Source organism: Microcaecilia unicolor, chromosome 8 (genome assembly GCF_901765095.1).
Source record: "Microcaecilia unicolor chromosome 8, aMicUni1.1, whole genome shotgun sequence".
Classification (NCBI taxonomy): Eukaryota; Metazoa; Chordata; class Amphibia; order Gymnophiona; family Siphonopidae; genus Microcaecilia; species Microcaecilia unicolor.
The window spans coordinates 189,029,377-189,049,871 of NC_044038.1; the positions used below are offsets into that span (position 1 = coordinate 189,029,377).

General features: G+C 43.9%; 1 protein-coding gene across 1 annotated transcript in view; it reads left to right on the forward strand.

Moving 5' to 3' along the window:
* The window catches only part of KIF3B (kinesin family member 3B), a 313,913-nt gene that overhangs the window by 210,078 nt on the left and 83,340 nt on the right, over window positions 1-20,495 (forward strand). The window contains 1 exon segment of the mRNA XM_030212076.1: window positions 19,336-19,441. Coding sequence (XP_030067936.1) covers window positions 19,336-19,441 — 106 coding nt within the window.

Consider the following 20,495-nt stretch of genomic DNA (forward strand, 5'->3'; position numbering starts at 1 on the left):
ACTCAATTTAATAATGGTCTATGGACTTTTCCTTTAGGAAGCCGTCGAGACCTTTTTTAAACCCCACTAAGCTAACTGCCTTTACCACATTCTCTGGCAATGAATTCCAGAGTTTAATTACACATAGGTATGCTTGAGTCTTAGGCTGTTGCCTTCAAAGACTCTTTCAAGAAAAACAACAGTTGGGTTTGTTTCTTGGTCTGTGCATCCCTTCCATTGTCTATTAATGCTATTTTCTGTTATTTCTTCTTATCATGGGATTCACATCCCTTCTCCTCTTCCATAATTTTTGCTTTCCAGAGCCCTTCTGATTGCTCTTGGTTCTCTCTACTAGATGCCACTAGAAAAAACCTCTAAGGCTATTCTACTTTATCTCTCTCTGTTATTTTCTTTTTTTAGACTGGGGAGATTCATTATGCATTTATTTGCAAAATTCTTTCATCTTTTTGAGTGTTTAGACCTTTTTAGTCAAGCCCTATGTTGGGGGACACTGCTTTTGTCTGGACTGGTCTGATAGGATGCTGTGGAAGGAAAAGTTATGTCTTACCTGATAACTTTCTTTCCTTTAATCCAAACAGACCAGTCCAAAATTCCTCCCTGGTTGATGAATTTTATTTTGCTTACAAGCTATATTTTTCAGATATCACTGATTCTACTTTTAAGTTTTTCCTAACCCTATTATATATTGCATATCTTCTGACTCAGTGAACTACCTGTATATCAGTAGAGTATATGCTGAAACACTTGGTCTCGAAGTTTCTATATTGTTTATTGGGCAGATTTTGAGCGCCAATGCTTGGCTATTTGAAATGCTGAACATTCTGTGCTGCATAATACCCTTAAGGGGTGAGGCACGAGAATTATTTTCTTCCTCTGACTGTGTTGACTGGAAGAGGGACACAACCCACCTGTCTGGACTGGTCTGATAGGACTAAAGGAAGGGAAGTTATAAGGGAAGACATAAGTTTTCCTTTACCCGCTGAGTATCACTTTAAAAATTGTCCCATGTATGTATGCATATATTGACCTTAAAACATATAGCAACTGTTTTATTAGCAAAGTTAAACCAGATCAACATCCATATGAGAAGACTTGCTTTCTTAATTTCCAACTATTTTATTACAAATAAGCAAATGGAACTTACTGTAGATAGTGCAGCATTCTTGATTTCAAATGAATTCTTGTAGCAAAGTAGAGCAGATGTGACTAAGAGTTGCTCCCTCGGTCTCTGCCTCTGCTCCTCTGAAATTGGAATTTCAGTGCTTTTTCTCTTTTGTGACTAGGCCTAAATATGTTAAGCCAAAGGTTCTGAGGACTATGCCACTAAAGGAAGCCCCTCTGCATTAGGGTCTCTGAGCATTTGGCACCGTCACCTCCCAGATCAAAAGTGGGAAGTGAGGGAGAAGAATCTCTGGGGTTGCCAGAACTAGGGCTGCAAGTACTGCTTAAAGAAATTTGAAAAACTAAGGTGGAGATTGTGGACACAAATGATTGCTAAGTTAGGGGAGTAATTTGAGATGCTGATCACATGAATTGCTGAAGTAGAGGGGAGGACTAGAGAAACAGAAGACACATAAGCATGAAAGCATAGAGCTGAAGCGTTGGTGAGCTGGTGTGCCATGGGAACCAAAGAGCTGCAATACTATGGAATCTGGGGTGGGGAAAAGGAAGGGGGCAGAGAGAGAGGGCACCTGGGAGGAGTAGATAGAGATGGGGAGGATGCTGGGGGAGGAGGGAGGAGAAAGACCTAGAATGTGCCTGGAGAGAAAAGAGAGAGCTAGTGCCTTGGGGGAGGAGAAAATAGAGAGTTCTGGGGGGAAGGCAGGAAGGGAGAAAGATTGAGACTGCATAGGCTTAAAAAAAATGCAGGTGATGCAACAAGACCATATCTGGAGCATATACTCATAATTAGTGCTTGCAATGTCTGGAGCCCAATCTCAGAGTTCTTGAAATGTTCTAAGTTACAACCTATGATACGTAGAGGTCTTTATGGCCATGAAGAGCAGAAAGAAACGCTCTTTAATTCCATTGTCTAATGCAGGTATATAGGCATTGGACCCAAGAGTTGCATCAGATGCTTGGGATGCATCAGTATCAAGATCACCTCAATCTTCCTTGACATTGACCATTGATGGGCCCCACTGGGATCAGCAATCCTCTGTCTCCCGCTCAAAGAAGGAGAAAGGTTCTGTCTCTTTGGCACTGGTATCAAAAACTGATGCCGTGAATGTGTAATCCTGTCCCTTGTCCCTGGGGAGGGGAAAACACTTTAGCCCTAGAGGCTGGAATATTTATTTATTTATTTATTGCACTTGTATGCCACATTTTCCCACCTATTTGCAGGCTCAATGTAGCTTACAGTGGTCTATTATGGCATTGCCATTCCAGTGAGTCAGATACAATTGGTGATGTAGAGAGATTGAGAGTGGGAAAGAGTTCTAAGAAAATAGTTATTAGAGAAGAGTTTCAGACTGGTGAGGATTAGTGTGGTTGTAAAGTTAAGCTATGGGTCCTCTTTGTAGGCTTGTTGAAGAGATACGTCTTCAGGGATTTATGAAAGTTAGGTAGTTCTTCGATTGTTTTCAGGTCAGCAGGTAAAGCGTTCCAAAGCTGCGTACTCATGTAGGAGAAGGAAGTTGCATGTATAAGCTTATATTTTAGTCCTTTGCAGTTGGGGAAGTGTAGATTCAGAAATTTTCGAGATGATCTTTTGGCATTTCTGGGAGGCAGGTCCACAAGGTTTAGCATGTAAGTCGGGGCTTCTCCGTGGATGATTTTGTGTACGATCGTGCAGATCTTGAATGTGGTACGTTCCTTAAGTGGGAGCCAGTGAAGTTTTTCTCTTAGGGGTTTTGCAGTTTCAAATTTTGGTTTTCCGAATATGAGCCTGGCGGCGGTATTCTGGGCTGTTTGGAGTTTCTTGATAGTTTGTTCTTTGCAGCCAGCGTAGAGTGCATTGCAATAGTCCAGGTGACTTAATACCAGTGACTGTATCAGGATCCGGAAGATGAATCTAAGGAAAAAGGGTTTTACTCTTTTGAGTTTCCACATGGCGTGGAACATTTTTTTCATTGTGTTCTTCATGTGGTTTTCGAGCGTGAGGTTTCGGTCAATGGTAACTCCAAGAAGTTTCAGATTGTTTGAGATAAATAAGAGAGACAATCAGACTTAGATATAGGCGCTACCAGTAAAAATCTTTATTGGTATTTCACTAAGCCAATACAAAATAATTGTTCTCTCTGGAGCAGGTCGTCACACAGAAAAGCCAGGCCCAAAGACTGAATAACAAAACTGCTCAGCCCATGTCTCTTAGTTATCACATATATACTGTTGTAAGTTTCATTTCTCCCAAATCATGTGATTTCTCCTAAACTAACTTATGGTCATATAGGAATTTTCCTGTAATATTCTGTTATTTTTTATATGTAAACATATATGGCAATTTCCTACATTGTATCATCCTCTGCTCTTGTGTGCACGTGCACACTTTGTGGCAATTGGCTAATTCCTTATCAGTACAGCGTGCTCACAGCGTGCAAATAATAAATATAAGACACCTGGTGTCCTTCTATCTGACAGGAACAACTCCTTCTTTGGAGGGTCCTCAGTCTCTCATCACCACCAAGATTTTATCCAATTATATCTGCCATATATGGACTGCATAGCCTCAGTTCCTCCTGTCACCTTGACATGTAACATGTACTTTCCATTTCCTGAGAAAGCACTGTAACTTACATGCAGCTGCAGGAATAAACTAAAAAAATATGCTGAAGACAGCAAACTAGGAAATGTGAGGGCTAGCTGGGCCATTTTACAGGCCTAGTAAAGGAAGGAATATACACGTCCATCGAGTGGAGGTGAAGTATTGCCACTGGTCTGGCACTTACATATGGAAGTGGTGATTTCATAACCTCTCTATATAAGTGCTGGCATTTATTTATTTGCTTTCACTTATATACCATTTTTCCAATAAAAATAGAATCATTCAAAATGTTTCACAAGCATATAAAGCAATAACAGGTAGAAATAAAAGGTAAAAGTTACAGAAAGGAAATAGTATAAAAAATAAAATGATTAAAAAAAAAATGTGAGTGCCACTAATTAACAAGAGCAGCCACAAAAGGTTTGTGTGTATGTTTGTGTTTAAATTTAAAGGCAAAAATAATAAACGGAGGATTCATGCCATTAATCTCAGTTGTTTGAGATTCTTGATATACACCTTTCTGTTGTACAGCCAAAGTAGTTAACATATACATCCAGGTACAGTAGGTATTTCCCCTGTCCCTCGTGGGTTTTAAGCCCTGGCTGAAATAAGCACTTTTTTAAAATGTGTACTTTACACCCTAGAAACCACTATATACTCATGGAGACATTTAAAAAATGTTCTTCTTAGCCTTCTGTCTATAGTGGACTAATGCCCTTAACGTCCATGCAGCTTTTGGTTTCTTTTGACCCAAATAAGTCTGGGACTGCCTTGACCAAATGCATATTTGTCAAGCTGATTTAATCTCTCTTGCTGATGCTCAGGTCAGTAATAACCTAGAGGTTCATATTAAGGCTTAAACATTCAGAGGTTGGACTCCATGGAGGAGATTTGCAAGGCTGTGATGTGAAGGAGAAATTATCTGCTAATTTTCTTTCCTTTAGGCCTTCTGGACACCTACCAGCAGATGGAGACTGAGAACACTAACTCTGAGAATTGTATAAGAATAGTCAGCCAGTATTGGATGAATGGTGCAGGTCTTTTTCTGCCGTCATCTACTATGTTACTATGTTACTATCCCCCAACTAATGACAGATTGGTGAAAAGCAGAAAATTCTTACTGATCGGTTATCAGAGGCATTAACTTAGGAACACAGTTCAGGGGTTCCAACCTAGTGAAATGTCTTCCAGGATCTTCAGCTACAAGATGTACAGACCAAATACTGAAAGTGACCTGAGAAGAGAGCAAGGTTTCAAACGCTGATGTTGTAATTCAACTGGGGACAAATGACCTGGCTAACAGTAGCAAGTTTACAGCACAGAGAGCTTTCCAGAAGCTTGGGGAGGGACTGAAATCTTTGGACTGTGGCTTTTTCTGAAGTAATTCCTACATGGGGGAAGGGAGAGGAAAGACTACGCAAAACAGTGGAATTCAATAAGTAGCTTGAATCTTGGTGTAAAGAAGGCTTTAGATACAGTGGGGGAAATAAGTATTTGATCCCTTGCTGATTTTGTAAGTTTGCCCACTGACAAAGACATGAGCAGCCCATAATTGAAGGGTAGGTTATTGGTAACAGTGAGAGATAGCACATCACAAATTAAATCCGGAAAATCACATTGTGGAAAGTATATGAATTTATTTGCATTCTGCAGAGGGAAATAAGTATTTGATCCCCCACCAACCAGTAAGAGATCTGGCCCCTACAGACCAGGTAGATGCTCCAAATCAACTCGTTACCTGCATGACAGACAGCTGTCGGCAATGGTCACCTGTATGAAAGACACCTGTCCACAGACTCAGTGAATCAGTCAGACTCTAACCTCTACAAAATGGCCCAGAGCAAGGAGCTGTCTAAGGATGTCAGGGACAAGATCATACACCTGCACAAGGCTGGAATGGGCTACAAAACCATCAGTAAGACGCTGGGCGAGAAGGAGACAACTGTTGGTGCCATAGTAAGAAAATGGAAGAAGTACAAAATGACTGTCAATCGACAAAGATCTGGGGCTCCACGCAAAATCTCACCTCGTGGGGTATCCTTGATCATGAGGAAGGTTAGAAATCAGCCTACAACTACAAGGGGGGAACTTGTCAATGATCTCAAGGCAGCTGGGACCACTGTCACCACGAAAACCATTGGTAACACATTACGACATAACGGATTGCAATCCTGCAGTGCCCGCAAGGTCCCCCTGCTCCGGAAGGCACATGTGACGGCCCGTCTGAAGTTTGCCAGTGAACACCTGGATGATGCCGAGAGTGATTGGGAGAAGGTGCTGTGGTCAGATGAGACAAAAATTGAGCTCTTTGGCATGAACTCAACTCGCCGTGTTTGGAGGAAGAGAAATGCTGCCTATGACCCAAAGAACACCGTCCCCACTGTCAAGCATGGAGGTGGAAATGTTATGTTTTGGGGGTGTTTCTCTGCTAAGGGCACAGGACTACTTCACCGCATCAATGGGAGAATGGATGGGGCCATGTACCGTACAATTCTGAGTGACAACCTCCTTCCCTCCGCCAGGGCCTTAAAAATGGGTCGTGGCTGGGTCTTCCAGCACGACAATAACCCAAAACATACAGCCAAGGCAACAAAGGAGTGGCTCAGGAAGAAGCACATTAGGGTCATGGAGTGGCCTAGCCAGTCACCAGACCTTAATCCCATTGAAAACTTATGGAGGGAGCTGAAGCTGCGAGTTGCCAAGCGACAGCCCAGAACTCTTAATGATTTAGAGATGATCTGCAAAGAGGAGTGGACCAAAATTCCTCCTGACATGTGTGCAAACCTCATCATCAACTACAGAAGACGTCTGACCGCTGTGCTTGCCAACAAGGGTTTTGCCACCAAGTATTAGGTCTTGTTTGCCAGAGGGATTAAATACTTATTTCCCTCTGCAGAATGCAAATAAATTCATATACTTTCCACAATGTGATTTTCCGGATTTAATTTGTGATGTGCTATCTCTCACTGTTACCAATAACCTACCCTTCAATTATGGGCTGCTCATGTCTTTGTCAGTGGGCAAACTTACAAAATCAGCAAGGGATCAAATACTTATTTCCCCCACTGTACATAGGAGCATGGGGTAATACGTGGAAAAATAACATGCTGTACTGTAATGATGGGCTACATCTTTCGGTGATGGAAAAAAAGGATCCTTGGGGAGAAAGTCAGACAGTTTGTTTCTAGACATTTGAACTAGAGGGTGGGTGTGACAAAAGGAAACAAGGGATTTCAGAAAGTCACCCCCAGAATAAACAGAGGGAAAAGTCATGTAAATATAGAAAACCACCTAAACTCACTACGCACATGGAAAGCAATGAGCACAAATGCTTGTAGTCTAAGTAAAAAGGTTCAAGACTTGCAAGCCCTGATGTTTGAAGAAAACGTGGATATTGTTGCTATTTCAGAGACGTGGTTCAGCGATTCCCATGAATGGGATGTGACCATACCAGGTTATAATCTTTATAGGAAGGGTAGAGAGGGCCGAAGAGGTGGAGGGTTGGCTCTGTATGTGAGAGACAATATCAGAGCGGCTGAAATGCGGGGAACCTGGGGAAAGGAAGAAGCTTTATGGATCTTCCTGGAAAGTGAATTAATCCCACTTAAATATTTATTTGTTGCATTTGTATCCCACATTTTCCCACCTATTTGCAGGCTCAATGTGGCTTACTTAGTACCGTGATGGCGATCGCCAATTCCGGTAAGAGAAATACAGATTACGTCTTTTTACCACCTCTACAAATCTTCATATACCAGTTACCCACAATTTGTATAGATAAAAGATCAAGGCTGCCGTTTATGAGAAAGGTAATTTATTCACTTACCAAGTATTGATACAATTAATATTTTCTCATGGGAGGATAGAACTACTGCATAAATATGCTGGCTGTATCTGTCGCTCCAACATACAGAACTGAAACAACTACAGTGGTGGAAATAAGTATTTGATCCCTTGCTGATTTTGTAAGTTTGCCCACTGACAAAGACATGAGCAGCCCATAATTGAAGGGTAGGTTATTGGTAACAGTGAGAGATAGCACATCACAAATTAAATCCGGAAAATCACATTGTGGAAAGTATATGAATTTATTTGCATTCTGCAGAGGGAAATAAGTATTTGATCCCTCTGGCAAACAAGACCTAATACTTGGTGGCAAAACCCTTGTTGGCAAGCACAGCGGTCAGACGTCTTCTGTAGTTGATGATGAGGTTTGCACACATGTCAGGAGGAATTTTGGTCCACTCCTCTTTGCAGATCATCTCTAAATCATTAAGAGTTCTGGGCTGTCGCTTGGCAACTCGCAGCTTCAGCTCCCTCCATAAGTTTTCAATGGGATTAAGGTCTGGTGACTGGCTAGGCCACTCCATGACCCTAATGTGCTTCTTCCTGAGTCACTCCTTTGTTGCCTTGGCTGTATGTTTTGGGTCATTGTCGTGCTGGAAGACCCAGCCACGACCCATTTTTAAGGCCCTGGCGGAGGGAAGGAGGTTGTCACTCAGAATTGTACAGTACATGGCCCCATCCATTCTCCCATTGATGCGGTGAAGTAGTCCTGTGCCCTTAGCAGAGAAACACCCCCAAAACATAACATTTCCACCTCCATGCTTGACAGTGGGGACGGTGTTCTTTGGGTCATAGGCAGCATTTCTCTTCCTCCAAACACGGCGAGTTGAGTTCATGCCAAAGAGCTCAATTTTTGTCTCATCTGACCACAGCACCTTCTCCCAATCACTCTCGGCATCATCAAGGTGTTCACTGGCAAACTTCAGACGGGCCGTCACATGTGCCTTCCGGAGCAGGGGGACCTTGCGGGCACTGCAGGATTGCAATCCGTTATGTCGTAATGTGTTACCAATGGTTTTCGTGGTGACAGTGGTCCCAGCTGCCTTGAGATCATTGACAAGTTCCCCCCTTGTAGTTGTAGGCTGATTTCTAACCTTCCTCATGATCAAGGATACCCCACGAGGTGAGATTTTGCGTGGAGCCCCAGATCTTTGTCGATTGACAGTCATTTTGTACTTCTTCCATTTTCTTACTATGGCACCAACAGTTGTCTCCTTCTCGCCCAGCGTCTTACTGATGGTTTTGTAGCCCATTCCAGCCTTGTGCAGGTGTATGATCTTGTCCCTGACATCCTTAGACAGCTCCTTGCTCTTGGCCATTTTGTAGAGGTTAGAGTCTGACTGATTCACTGAGTCTGTGGACAGGTGTCTTTCATACAGGTGACCACTGCCGACAGCTGTCTGTCATGCAGGTAACGAGTTGATTTGGAGCATCTACCTGGTCTGTAGGGGCCAGATCTCTTACTGGTTGGTGGGGGATCAAATACTTATTTCCCTCTGCAGAATGCAAATAAATTCATATACTTTCCACAATGTGATTTTCCGGATTTAATTTGTGATGTGCTATCTCTCACTGTTACCAATAACCTACCCTTCAATTATGGGCTGCTCATGTCTTTGTCAGTGGGCAAACTTACAAAATCAGCAAGGGATCAAATACTTATTTTCACCACTGTATTTTTATGTTTCAATCATTTTTATTGATAACAGGTAAATGAACAGTGTACAATTTTACTCAGTTCTTTTAAGGAATTAACATATTAATAACTCTTCTAACAAAGGATGTGCTTCCAACATGTTTCTATCCCACCCCCCTTCCCATACCCCCCTCTTTCCCCCCTCTCTCAACCCCCTTCTTCCACCCCTCTCCCGCCCCTATAAACCTACTATTCAAAGCACAGGTATTCAAGTCTTCTCGTCTTCCTACACAGTCTCTCAATTTAGAATTCTACTTCTTGCTGCTGGTTGTAAGGTATCCCAAAAATTTGCTCAGGTTTTTTCCAGCTTTCTGCCCTCTACAGAGGAAAGATCTGTAATTCCACATCGTTCCAATTTCAAAAGCTCGATCATGTGTGTCCTCCAGGCCCCCAAGGAAGGGCCCCCGCTCTCTCTCCAGTTCAGCAGGATGGTCTTTTTTCCAACCAGCACCGCTCTATGAAGAAAGGAATTTAGACTTGGAGGGGCAGACCCTGCACACTCGTATCTTCCAAAAAGTAGCAGTGGTTGTCACTGTATAGTGCTGCAGCCCCAATACCGTTTGGTTTCAGCTAATATTTGAGACCAAAAGCTCACAACCCGAGGGCAAGACCAGAACATGTGCCCAAGTCCCGCTGAGGTCTGGTCATAGCGAGGGCAGGCTCCAGTGCCCCCAAACCCTGCCTTGGATGCTCTAGCTGGTGAAATGTAGAGCCGCAACGCGAACTTATATTGTAATTCCCAGTATCGGGTGTATACAGAGGTGCGTAAAGCAAAGGACAAAAAGGTCTGCAATATCTCATCTGATACTTCCGCTGCCAAGTCTGTCGCCCATTTCTGCGCTCTGTCTCGATAGTCAATGTCCTCTGTGGAGTCTTGAAGGTATCTGTGGTGAAACCTCAGAGGCACCGTGTTCTGAGCCCCCAGTGTCAGTGCTGTGTTCAACGTGTCTTGCACGTCCTCACTCAAATTAGTCCATCCTAATTCCACCAGGTAATGCTGGATCTGCAAGTGCGCAAATTGGTCCGTCCCGGGCAGATTAAATTCTCTTTGCAACTCCTGGAAGGGCCACACTTTACCTTCATCTGTCAGCAGCTGGTACAGATAATGAATCCCTTTCTTTTGCCAGCGAGCAAATACCACTGAGGATGATCCTTCTGGGAAATCTGGGTTGTGAAACAAAGGTAAAAAGGGTGTTGCAGCCCATTTAAACCGATGTCTTTTGCAAAGCCACCTCCAAGCTGCCCTTGCTGACAGAATTAATGGATTGTTTCCAAGCTTGGGTATGACTCATTTGCCAGATGCATGCAACCACCACCCCAAATGCACCGTGGGAGAGAGTGCCTGCTCCAATTGTGTGTTCGAAAATTCCTGATGCCCTGTAAGCCAATCTCTGATGTGCCTCATCGAGCATGCTATTGTCAAGTATCTTATATTAAGTAGACCCATCCCACCGTGGTCCTTCGGTTTGTGTATTACGTGCAGAGGGAGCCGAGGCTTTTGCCCTCTCCGCAGAAACACCTGTATCAGTCTATTAAGAGCCAGCTCCTCTCTCTTTCTTAAGTATAAGGGCAGCATCTGGAACAGATAGAGCCATTTGGGGACTATCATCATGTTAACTAGTCCTATGCGTCCTGATAAAGAGAGTGGACATGTGCCCCAAAGATGTAACAAACGCCTTGTTTTCATCAGAGCTGGGATTACATTCTTATCATATAATAGCCCCAGATCAGAGGGAATGACCACACCCAGGTACCGAATCTGACCTTCTGCCCATTGCAGTGAGAATGAATCCTTCCAATCATGCCGCAGCCCCTGACCCAGAGGCAGCGCCAGTGATTTTGCAAGATTTAATTTAAAGCCCGAAAGCCTACCATACCTTTGAACTGTGTGCAGGAGGTGCCCTAGAGATGTCCGAGGATTACTCAGCAGCAACAACAGATCATCGGCATATGCCAGCACCTTAATCACATGTTTATGGAGTCTGATCCCCTGTATTTGCTCATGTGTTCTGATCTCATTCAGCAAGGGCTCCAGGGACAACAAGAATAACAGCGGGGACAGTGGGCAACCCTGTCGTGTCCCTTTCCTAATCTCAAACCCTTCTGTTCTTATCTCATTGACTAATATCATGGCCCGGGGGTCAGTGTATAGCGTAGTGACAGCCTGCAGGAACCATCCCATGAGACCTATCCACCGTAGTGTTTCAAACAGAAAGGGCCACAGCACCCGGTCAAATGTCCGTTCTGCGTCAAGGCTCACCGCTTGTCTTTGTGATTTTGTGTCAGGATCTGCTAATATGGCCAGGATAAATTTGCGTACATTGAGGACTGACTGACGTCCCCGGACAAATCCAGTCTGGTCCTCCTTCACCAACTGTGACAACAGTGGGGCCAGCCTGTCTGCCAAAATCCGAGACAAAAGCTTGGCCTCCACGTTAATCAGTGAGATTGGTCTGTAGGAACTAGGTTGCAGTGGGTCTCTCCCTTTTTTTGGTATTAAGCTTATGAGGGCCGTGTTGGCATGCAGTGGGAATCGGCCTGTCTCTATGACTTCATTAAGGTACTCGGTTAGGGGTCCCAAGATCTGCAGCTTCAACATCTTATAAAATTCACCAGAGAGGCCATCAGGCCCCGGTGCAGAGTGCATCTTCAGTGCGCCTATTGCTTTTTGAAGTTCTTTTGCCTCAATCGGTTTATTTAAGGGGTCTAGTTGTTCTAAGGGAATCTTCCCCATGTTAACTGTGTCCAAATATGCTATTATGGCCTCTTTAATATCTCTCTCATTGTCCTCTCCTTTATACAAATGGGCAAAGTGTTATTGAAATATTTGTGCTATTTCGTCTGGATTATTGGTGATCCCCCCTGATTGCATATCGCTGCGATGTAGTGGGGCTTCTGTGCGCCTTTCACCAGCCTCGCTAGCATCCCTCCCGCCTTATCCCCAAATTTATACAATCTTTATTTTCTGAATAACAGGGAGCATGCCGTGCGTTCCTGAAGTAAACTATTCAGCGCTACCCTCGTAGATGTGAGAAGTTCATAATTTTGCTGTGTTGGGTGCCTGCCATGCTGCCTTCTTAATACCCGGATCTTCCGTTCCAGCTCCACTATACCCTGAGTTATTTGCCTGTTCTGTCTACTTACGTATGCTATAACCTCCTTTTAATACTGCTTTGGCCATGGACCAGAACAGGTTGGGGTCTTCTGCATGCACCTGATTATGTATATGGAACTCATTTCATTTCTTGTGCATGTACTCTGTAAATTCTTTTGAGGAGTACAGATATGCAGGGAACCTCCACCAAGGGGATTGCTGTAAGTGTGCTGCTATCACCAGATCCACCCATATGATGGAGTGGTCCGAGATCTCCTCGGGGCCTATGACCGCTCCTGTTATTTTCTGGAATATATCAGGGGAGGTTAGTATATAATCCAAGCGAGACAACTATTTTTATACATTTTGTATTTAACAATGATTTACAACGCTTCAACAAGTTATCTTACCCAGGATCATCTAGTCTTCTTTCAAAGCCATCTGGTTTCCCTCACCTTCTAAACCACATTCCCATGTTTTTTTATGCTTCCTCCTTTCCCAGGCTTGTTTGCCCGTAAGGATATCATATCAGATCATAAGTTCCTGGGCCTCATGATTTATGGCCTTTGCCCTTTGATTCTACTCCAGGGTGCATAACTGTGTTTATTATCTATAAAAGAGAAGATGGAACCTGTATCCATATGGAGAAGTTAGACAAGGATCTGATAGAAGATATTCAAAAGATTGGTATGAAATGGGAGGAGCTACTGTTGGGAGATTTCAATTTGTCTGACGTGGATTGGAACGTCCCGTCTGCAGAATTGGAAAGAAGTAGGGAGATTGTGGATGCCTGTCAAAGTGCCTTGCTCAGACAAATGGTGACAGAACCCACGAGGGAAGGGTCGATGCTGGATCTAGTGCTCACGAATGAAGGAAGTGTTTCCAGTATCTGGGTGGGTGCCCACCTATGTAATAGTGATCATCACACCATATGGTTTGATATAAGGGTGAAGGCGGAGTGCGGATGCACAAAACTCAAAAGTACTTGATTTCAGAAGTACTGATTTTGATAAAATGGGGGAATACATGAAGAAGGAGCTGTTTGCATGGGAAGGCATAGGAAATGTGGAAAAACAGTGGTCCAAGCTAAAGGCTGCTATAAATAAGAGCAAAAGAGGCTTTATTCAAGAAATACAAAAGAACGCAACGAGAGGATCATGGAAAATATTATCGGATTAAACTCAAAGAAGCAAAGAGGGAAATACGGCTATCGAAAGCACAAGCGGAAGAAAAAATGGCTAAAGATGTAAAGAGAGGTGACGACCTTTTTCAGATATATTGGAGAAAGGAGAAAAGATAGGAATGGAATTGCGAGACTGAAAGATAATGAGAATGGCTATGTGGAGAGTGATGAAGATAAAGCGAACATGCTAAACAATTATTTCTCTTCGGTGTTCACGGAGGAAAATCCTGGAGAAAGACCGCAGTCGGCTGCCGAGGGAACATCTGGGAATGGAGTGGATACTGCGCCATTAACAGAAGAAAGAGTTTATAAACAGCTTGAGATTCTGAAGGTGGATAGAGCTATGGGGCCAGATGGGATACTTCCCAGGATACTGAGGGAGCTCAGAGAGGTACTGGCGGGACTTCTTAAAGATTTATTTAATAGATCTTTAGAGACGGGAGGGGTACCGCAAGATTGGAGACGAGCGGATGTGGTCCCTCTGACAGGGAAGAAGTGGGAAACTACAGACCAGTAAGTCTCACTACCACCAACACAAATTGTGTTGAGAACAAGAAGAGAGAACGATAAGCTGAAAAGAGTAGATAATCGAGACAGGAAAGATTTCACTTTCATCACGGGCACGGTCATCTATCTACTGAGCCCTGGAGGTCTATTGAGGTGCACTCAACAGAAGCCAGAAATAACAACTCCAGCCCCAAGCTAAGTGACTATTCTTAACATATTAATATGTTAAATGATCAATCTTGTACATTCAAAGAGATACATATACAAGGAGAGAGGGGGGGCTGAAGTGCTATGATGTTGGGTACTGCATATTGCTAATCAGTAGACCAGCCGGAGCGATATGAGTTTTACTGAGCACTTAAAAATTAAACACAAAGAGGTTTACTTTCACTAAATTAATAGTATATATAAAAAAAAACAAATAAAAAAAAGGAATAAGGCATTTAAAACAACGGTTTCCATAAGAATTATAAGTTAAAATTTAATGCCAAAAAGTAGAGTGATGCACTTGAGGTGCAGAAACCCAAAAGAGAGAGATCAGATAGGAGGGGAGAGAGACCTTGGGGTGTTGGTGTCTGAGGATCTAAAAGTGAAGAAACAATGTGAGAAGGCGACGGCCGTGGCCAGAAGGATGCTAGGCTGCGTAGAGAGGGGTATAACCAGCAGGAGAAAGGAGGTGTTGATGCCCCTCTACAAGTCGTTGGTGAGGCCCCACTTGGAGTATTGTGTTCAGTTTTGTAGGCTGTATCTTGCTACAGATGTAAAAAGACTGGAAGCGATGCAAAGAAAAACTACAAAAATGGTATGGGATTTGCGTTGCAATCCGTACGAGGAGAGGCTTGTCGACCTGAACATGTATACCTTGGAGGAAAGGAGAAACAGGGGTGACATGATACAGACATTCAAATATTTGAAAGGTGTTAATCTGCAAACAAACCTTTTTCAGAGACAGGAAGGCGGTAGAACTAGAGGACATGAATTGAGGTTGAAGGGGGGCAGACTCAGGACTAATGTCAGGAAGTATTTTTTCACAGAGAGGGTGGTGGATATGTAGAATGCCATTCCGTGGGAGGTGGTGGAGATGAAAACGGTAATGGAATTCAAACATGCTTGGGATAAACACAAAGGAATCCTGTTTAGAAGGAATGGATCCACGGAATCTTAGCGGAGATTAGGTGGCGACACCAGTAATTGGGAAGCAAAACCGGTGCTGGGCAGAAGTCTATGGTCTACGCCCTGATCGTGACTGAATAGATATGAATGGGCTGCAGTGTAAATTTTAAAGAGTTTCAACGTTAGCTTCAGAACTTAGTACAAGAACAATGCTAGGCAGACTTCTAGGGTCTGTGCCCTGAGAAAGGCAAGGACAAATCAAACTCTGGTATAAAGTATCACATACCATGTAAAATGAGTTTATCTTGTTGGGCAGACTGGATGAACCATACAGGTCTGTATCTGCCGTCATTTACTATGTTTTTATGAGCCCTTGGGCTGTCACCAGGCAGTAATGGTCTGGAGGGTGCCGGTTGATGGCATGCAAGTCACTGCAAGTAGAGGTTCACGGGTGGCTCTGAAAAGAGCCCTTGGAGGCAGGCCCAGCTGAAGTGGGACATAGGATGGCTCTGAAAAGAGCCATTGGGGGCAGGCCCAGCAGAACCTGTACCTGGAAATGAAGCAGGAACCAGTGCTGGAGATTGGAGCCAAGGCAAGCAGGATGACCCATTGTGAAGGCAAGGCAGAAGGGGCTAAGGTGCTCAACTGCCTTAAATGGCCCCAACTGGGTGATGTCATCAAGAGGCACTAGGCTCTGCCTCAGGCTGCTGATCCTGTAAAGTATCTTCTTTGGCACGTGCGTGTGCCTGCCTAAGCAAGCAGGCTCATACTGGTGCGGTATGACACAACAGGCTAGAAGATGGGCCTGAGGGATGTTCTGAGTCGTGGGAGATGGATGCACAAGCAGCCTACCAGGATGGGATATGCGCCTGAACCCCCAAAGAGGCTGTGGGGCGTTCCCTCGGAAGAACGAGGTAAGTCGGGGGAGGGGGGCCAGAGCAGCCATGACAGGTGTGTCTGCTCAGAAAATCAGTTTGTGCATTTTCAGCACCTTCTGTGTGGGCCACTGAAATGCTCTGTTGGCTTCTGCTGCTACTTGCTGGCTTCTTGTGCTACCCTGATGACATACGCCATGGCCATGATATTGTCAGAGAGCACTCTCACAGCCTTGCCTTTGAATATGTGCTAAAAGGTCACCAGAATGAGGCAGATTGCCCTGGTCTCCAGCCCTGTGCTTCCTCTGGGCTACCTCGGCGAGACAGTGATCCCCAGCCCCCAAGACTGGCATCTGTCATGACAACTGTGCAGGTCAGGGATTCCAGACTCATGCCCTTTTCACATTGTCTGTTCATAGCCACGACTGCAGGTTTATTTCCCCCCCCCCCCAAAAGAAACATGCTTCTCTGTGGCATCGCTCTGTGGAAACCACTGTGCTAGGAATGCCAGCTGCAGAGGCCACCTGTGTACTCTGACCCAAAGACCCACCTCCAGTATCCCCAGGGCACAGTAGATGGAGTACTTGCTTGTGCCCTTGAGGCACCTGTGCAACAGCTCACAAATCGATAAATCTTTGTAGAGTGCCCCTGATCATTCCCACCTTCCACTGAGAATGGCAGGTATAGTCCATAAATCTGGCAGGGACGCTCAAACTCCAACAAATACCCGTCAGGAAGGACATCAAGAACCCACTGGTTTGAGGTAACCTGCACCTGTGGTAAAAGTCTTCTAATCGGGTGCCTACTGCCATCAGAAGCTGGATCCCGACACCTTTATTGAGGGTTCCTGAGCTGACCGGGGGCACCTGCTCTGGGCTCGCTGCTCCACTGACAGCTTCCTCATAAGGACTGGGTTCTCCTTTTGAGTCTCACTGAATCTGCCTGGGCAGTACTATCTAGTGTCTCAAACATCCGTGTACAGAAACACCCCTGCACACACCCCAGGGTTTATTCTCCAGTAATCACAGAACCTTAATGTCTGCTGGGTCCCTCACCATTTTATCCAACTCGCCAAAAAGCATGGAACCTCTAAAAGGAAGTGTACAAATCTTAGACTCAGAAGTGACATCCGCCGCCCAACCCTGAAGCCATAGGTCCCTGCGGGCTGACATCAAGACAGCCATATTCTTATCCAAGGTTCTGAGGAGATCATATAGGGCATCTGCCAAACCTATCTCCAACTTTGCAACTTGTCTTAAGGCTATATAATCTGACAGTGGGGCATCCAAAATTCTTTCCGCCCATCTGAAACACGCCCTGGCTACCAGACCCCCATAGATAGAGGCCTGCAGCACTAGTGCTGACAGATCAAACCTACGCTTCAACAAGGTCTCCATTCTCTTGTTCTGGGAATCTTGAAGGGCAGTGCCGTTATCCTCAGGAATTGTGGGTGGTCTTTGTGATGGCTGTCACTACAGTGGGAGGACAGAAACAATCTCTGCCCTCCATAGGAATGAGGTACAGCTTCCCCATTTCTCTCTCTTCTCTGCAGGGTCTGGAGACTTCCACGCCACATGGACCATGTACTGAAGATCTTGATTCATGGGGAAATATTTAAGCATCCGCCTTATATCCTTCACTAATAGGTCCTCCTTCTTTGCTTTGCCTTCCACAGGCACCTAATCCTCAAAATTCAGTACTGCAGTGACTTGAGTTATCAATTTAGATGCTTTTCCCTATGAAAAATGTGGATCATTGTGAAATCTTTCCTGGGGGAAAATCCCCATCTTCCCTGAGGTCCTCATCGAGATCTGAGACATCTATGTCCATAAAGCTCTTTCTCAAAATCAACTAAGTCTTTGGCCCAGTCCACTGTAGGATGCTTGAACGGTCCTGGAGCTTGCCCCTCCACAGGAGTGCCTCCCCTTAAGTAAGGAGGGATATCTGCCTGCCAGGCTGAATCCAAAATGGCAGCAGTTCCCTCCAAGGATGGAGCTGCCACCAAAGAGCCCACCTGAACAGGCTCTCCAGCAGTAGCTACCTGCACCTAACTGTTCCCCCCACCCCCCCAATATTATGCCTGACTCAGCTACTACTGCTGACTTTGGCCGCCCTCTGAGCAAGCAAGGATTACTAAGTGCCTTCATTACCTGTTTCCACACACGCAGCAGCTGTGCAAGTTGTCTACACTCATAATCAGAACTCAGCATGATGCCACAGAGTCAAACATGACGTGGAGGAAGGCTGCAGAGGCAAAAAGAAAATACTGCCCACCAAGAAACATAGAGGCAAACCCTGGAAAAATAGCTCTCGGACCCAACCAGCTGCTAAAACACAATCTCAGCTCTTTCACCTTGCCACTTGTAAGTTACCTTTTACTTTGGTTTGTTTGACATTTTTTTTCAAATGGTACAGCAGCTGAATTGCAACAGGGGTACTCAAAGCTTCCAGAGGCACATACTATTCTGTGGACCAAGAGAGTTGACTGTGGGGGGAAGGACCTGGCCTTCCAGGTGTAGCACACCCTGGGAGGAAAAGTGACCCCCTTGGACCAGCACCCCCATATCAAATCAGGCTGAGGCAAAGGGATCTATATTACTGACCTCCCCCCCCCCCCAAGGGACCTCTCCCTGGGCCTACCAGACCGGCTCAAACTGCATAGGCTGCATGTCCACCATTTGCTTGGAGACTAAGAAATACTGGCTGGCTCAAAGTAAGTGTTCTCAAAGTCGGTGTTCTCATTCTCCGTTTGTTGGTAGCTATGCATAATCTAAGTGCCTGGACTAGTCTAGATGGTCACAAAGGAACTTTGATCCATACATCTACATCCCATTATTGTTTAGAAAGGGTTTTATAATGAGACACTAGATGTGGTCAGTTTGTCCTGCAGAATATCTTTGGGGTTTACAATCCAATCAATTACCCCACGGCCCATTTTTTTTATTTCTGGGTTGCCTTCATTAAAAAAAACAAAACCCAAAAACACTGAAAGAGACTTGTTATCAGCAAAAACTTCTGTTGTCTCTTTATTCTGTTAGAGGCATCCTGCAGATCAACTAAGTCCTGCTTGACCTTTATTCTGATTATGTGCTATATGTTGTTTCTCTTAAGGAATCTATTCCTCATGGCTGTCCCATCACATTCTTAATAATTAAAACCACTTTGTTTCTTCATTCTGCTGTTACCCTTCCTGACATAACCCATTCATAATCTTTTCTTCACCCTGTGCATGACCATTTTTGCCTTGTTCCTATATAACCAAAAATAACTTTGTTTGAAAATATGGTATAAATAAACTGATTTTTGATTATCCTGTAGTAATCAGCAGATGATGAAACGACCAGTGTCTGCAGTGGGGTACAAAAGACCATTGAGTCAGCATGCAAGGATGTCCATGATGATCCGACCAGAAGCACGATACAGGGTAAAGGCTAAAAAATTAATGTTTTCTCTTGATTTGATATGTCAGAGTTATGTCATTAATGTCTTCAAGACAAAACATATATTCTGTATGAGAAAGAGGAAACTTGGAGCATAACAAATTGCATTAACATTGGAACACAGTAAATTTCTCCTGCTGGAATTACTAATCTAATCTAATCTAACATGGGCGTTTTTATTCCACTTAACCAAGTTGTGGCTCAGAGAGGATAACAATGAAAAAATTAAGTCATGTTCGAAGAAAACTACATATTTCTCACAAAATACATAAATACAAAGATCCCATGATTAATTTCTTAATAAATATTGATAAAATAAATGATTTTCAAGGTATGTCTAAAAGAATGATAGCAATCTATTTCTCTCAGAGTGCAGGGTAGCTTATTCCACAGCTCCAGTCCCATACCAACAACAGATCCGTCTCACAGAGGACTTCAGACACAAAGAATTTGAAGAAATAGTGAAGCAAATTTTGTGAGATGAACGTAGGAGTTTAGTGGAGGAGTATAAAGAAATCAAAGCTGAAAGATAGTCTGGAGCAATGTCATATAAAAATTTTAAAATTAAAGATAAGCTTGAACTCAATTCTTGCTTTTATGGGTAGCCAGTGTAGTTTCAGAAGGAATGGAGTAGCACGGTCAGTAGATTTACAACCACAGACCATTTTAGCCTATGCAATCTGAAGCCTACGCAGTTGTCAGTAATATAGTCCCAATTAAATGATGTTGTAATAGTCTAATTGGTTTAGAATAAATGGCTTGCAGTATTAACTGCAGTTGAAGTGGGTCCAGGTATGTTTTTAATCCTGCATAAATTAAGGAGTAAGAGACAAAGAATGTTTTTTTTGTTTTATTTTATAATTTATCAAAGTCATGTTCACATAAGCAGAGATCTCACCAATATTACAATAATCAGTTACATTACATTGGCTTACTAATACTTCATCACACGTACATCTTGTCAAACTCCAACCAATCTTTTTAGTCAGTTTATCCCCTAACACCTCATTCTTCCTCACTGCATTATAGATCCAAAGA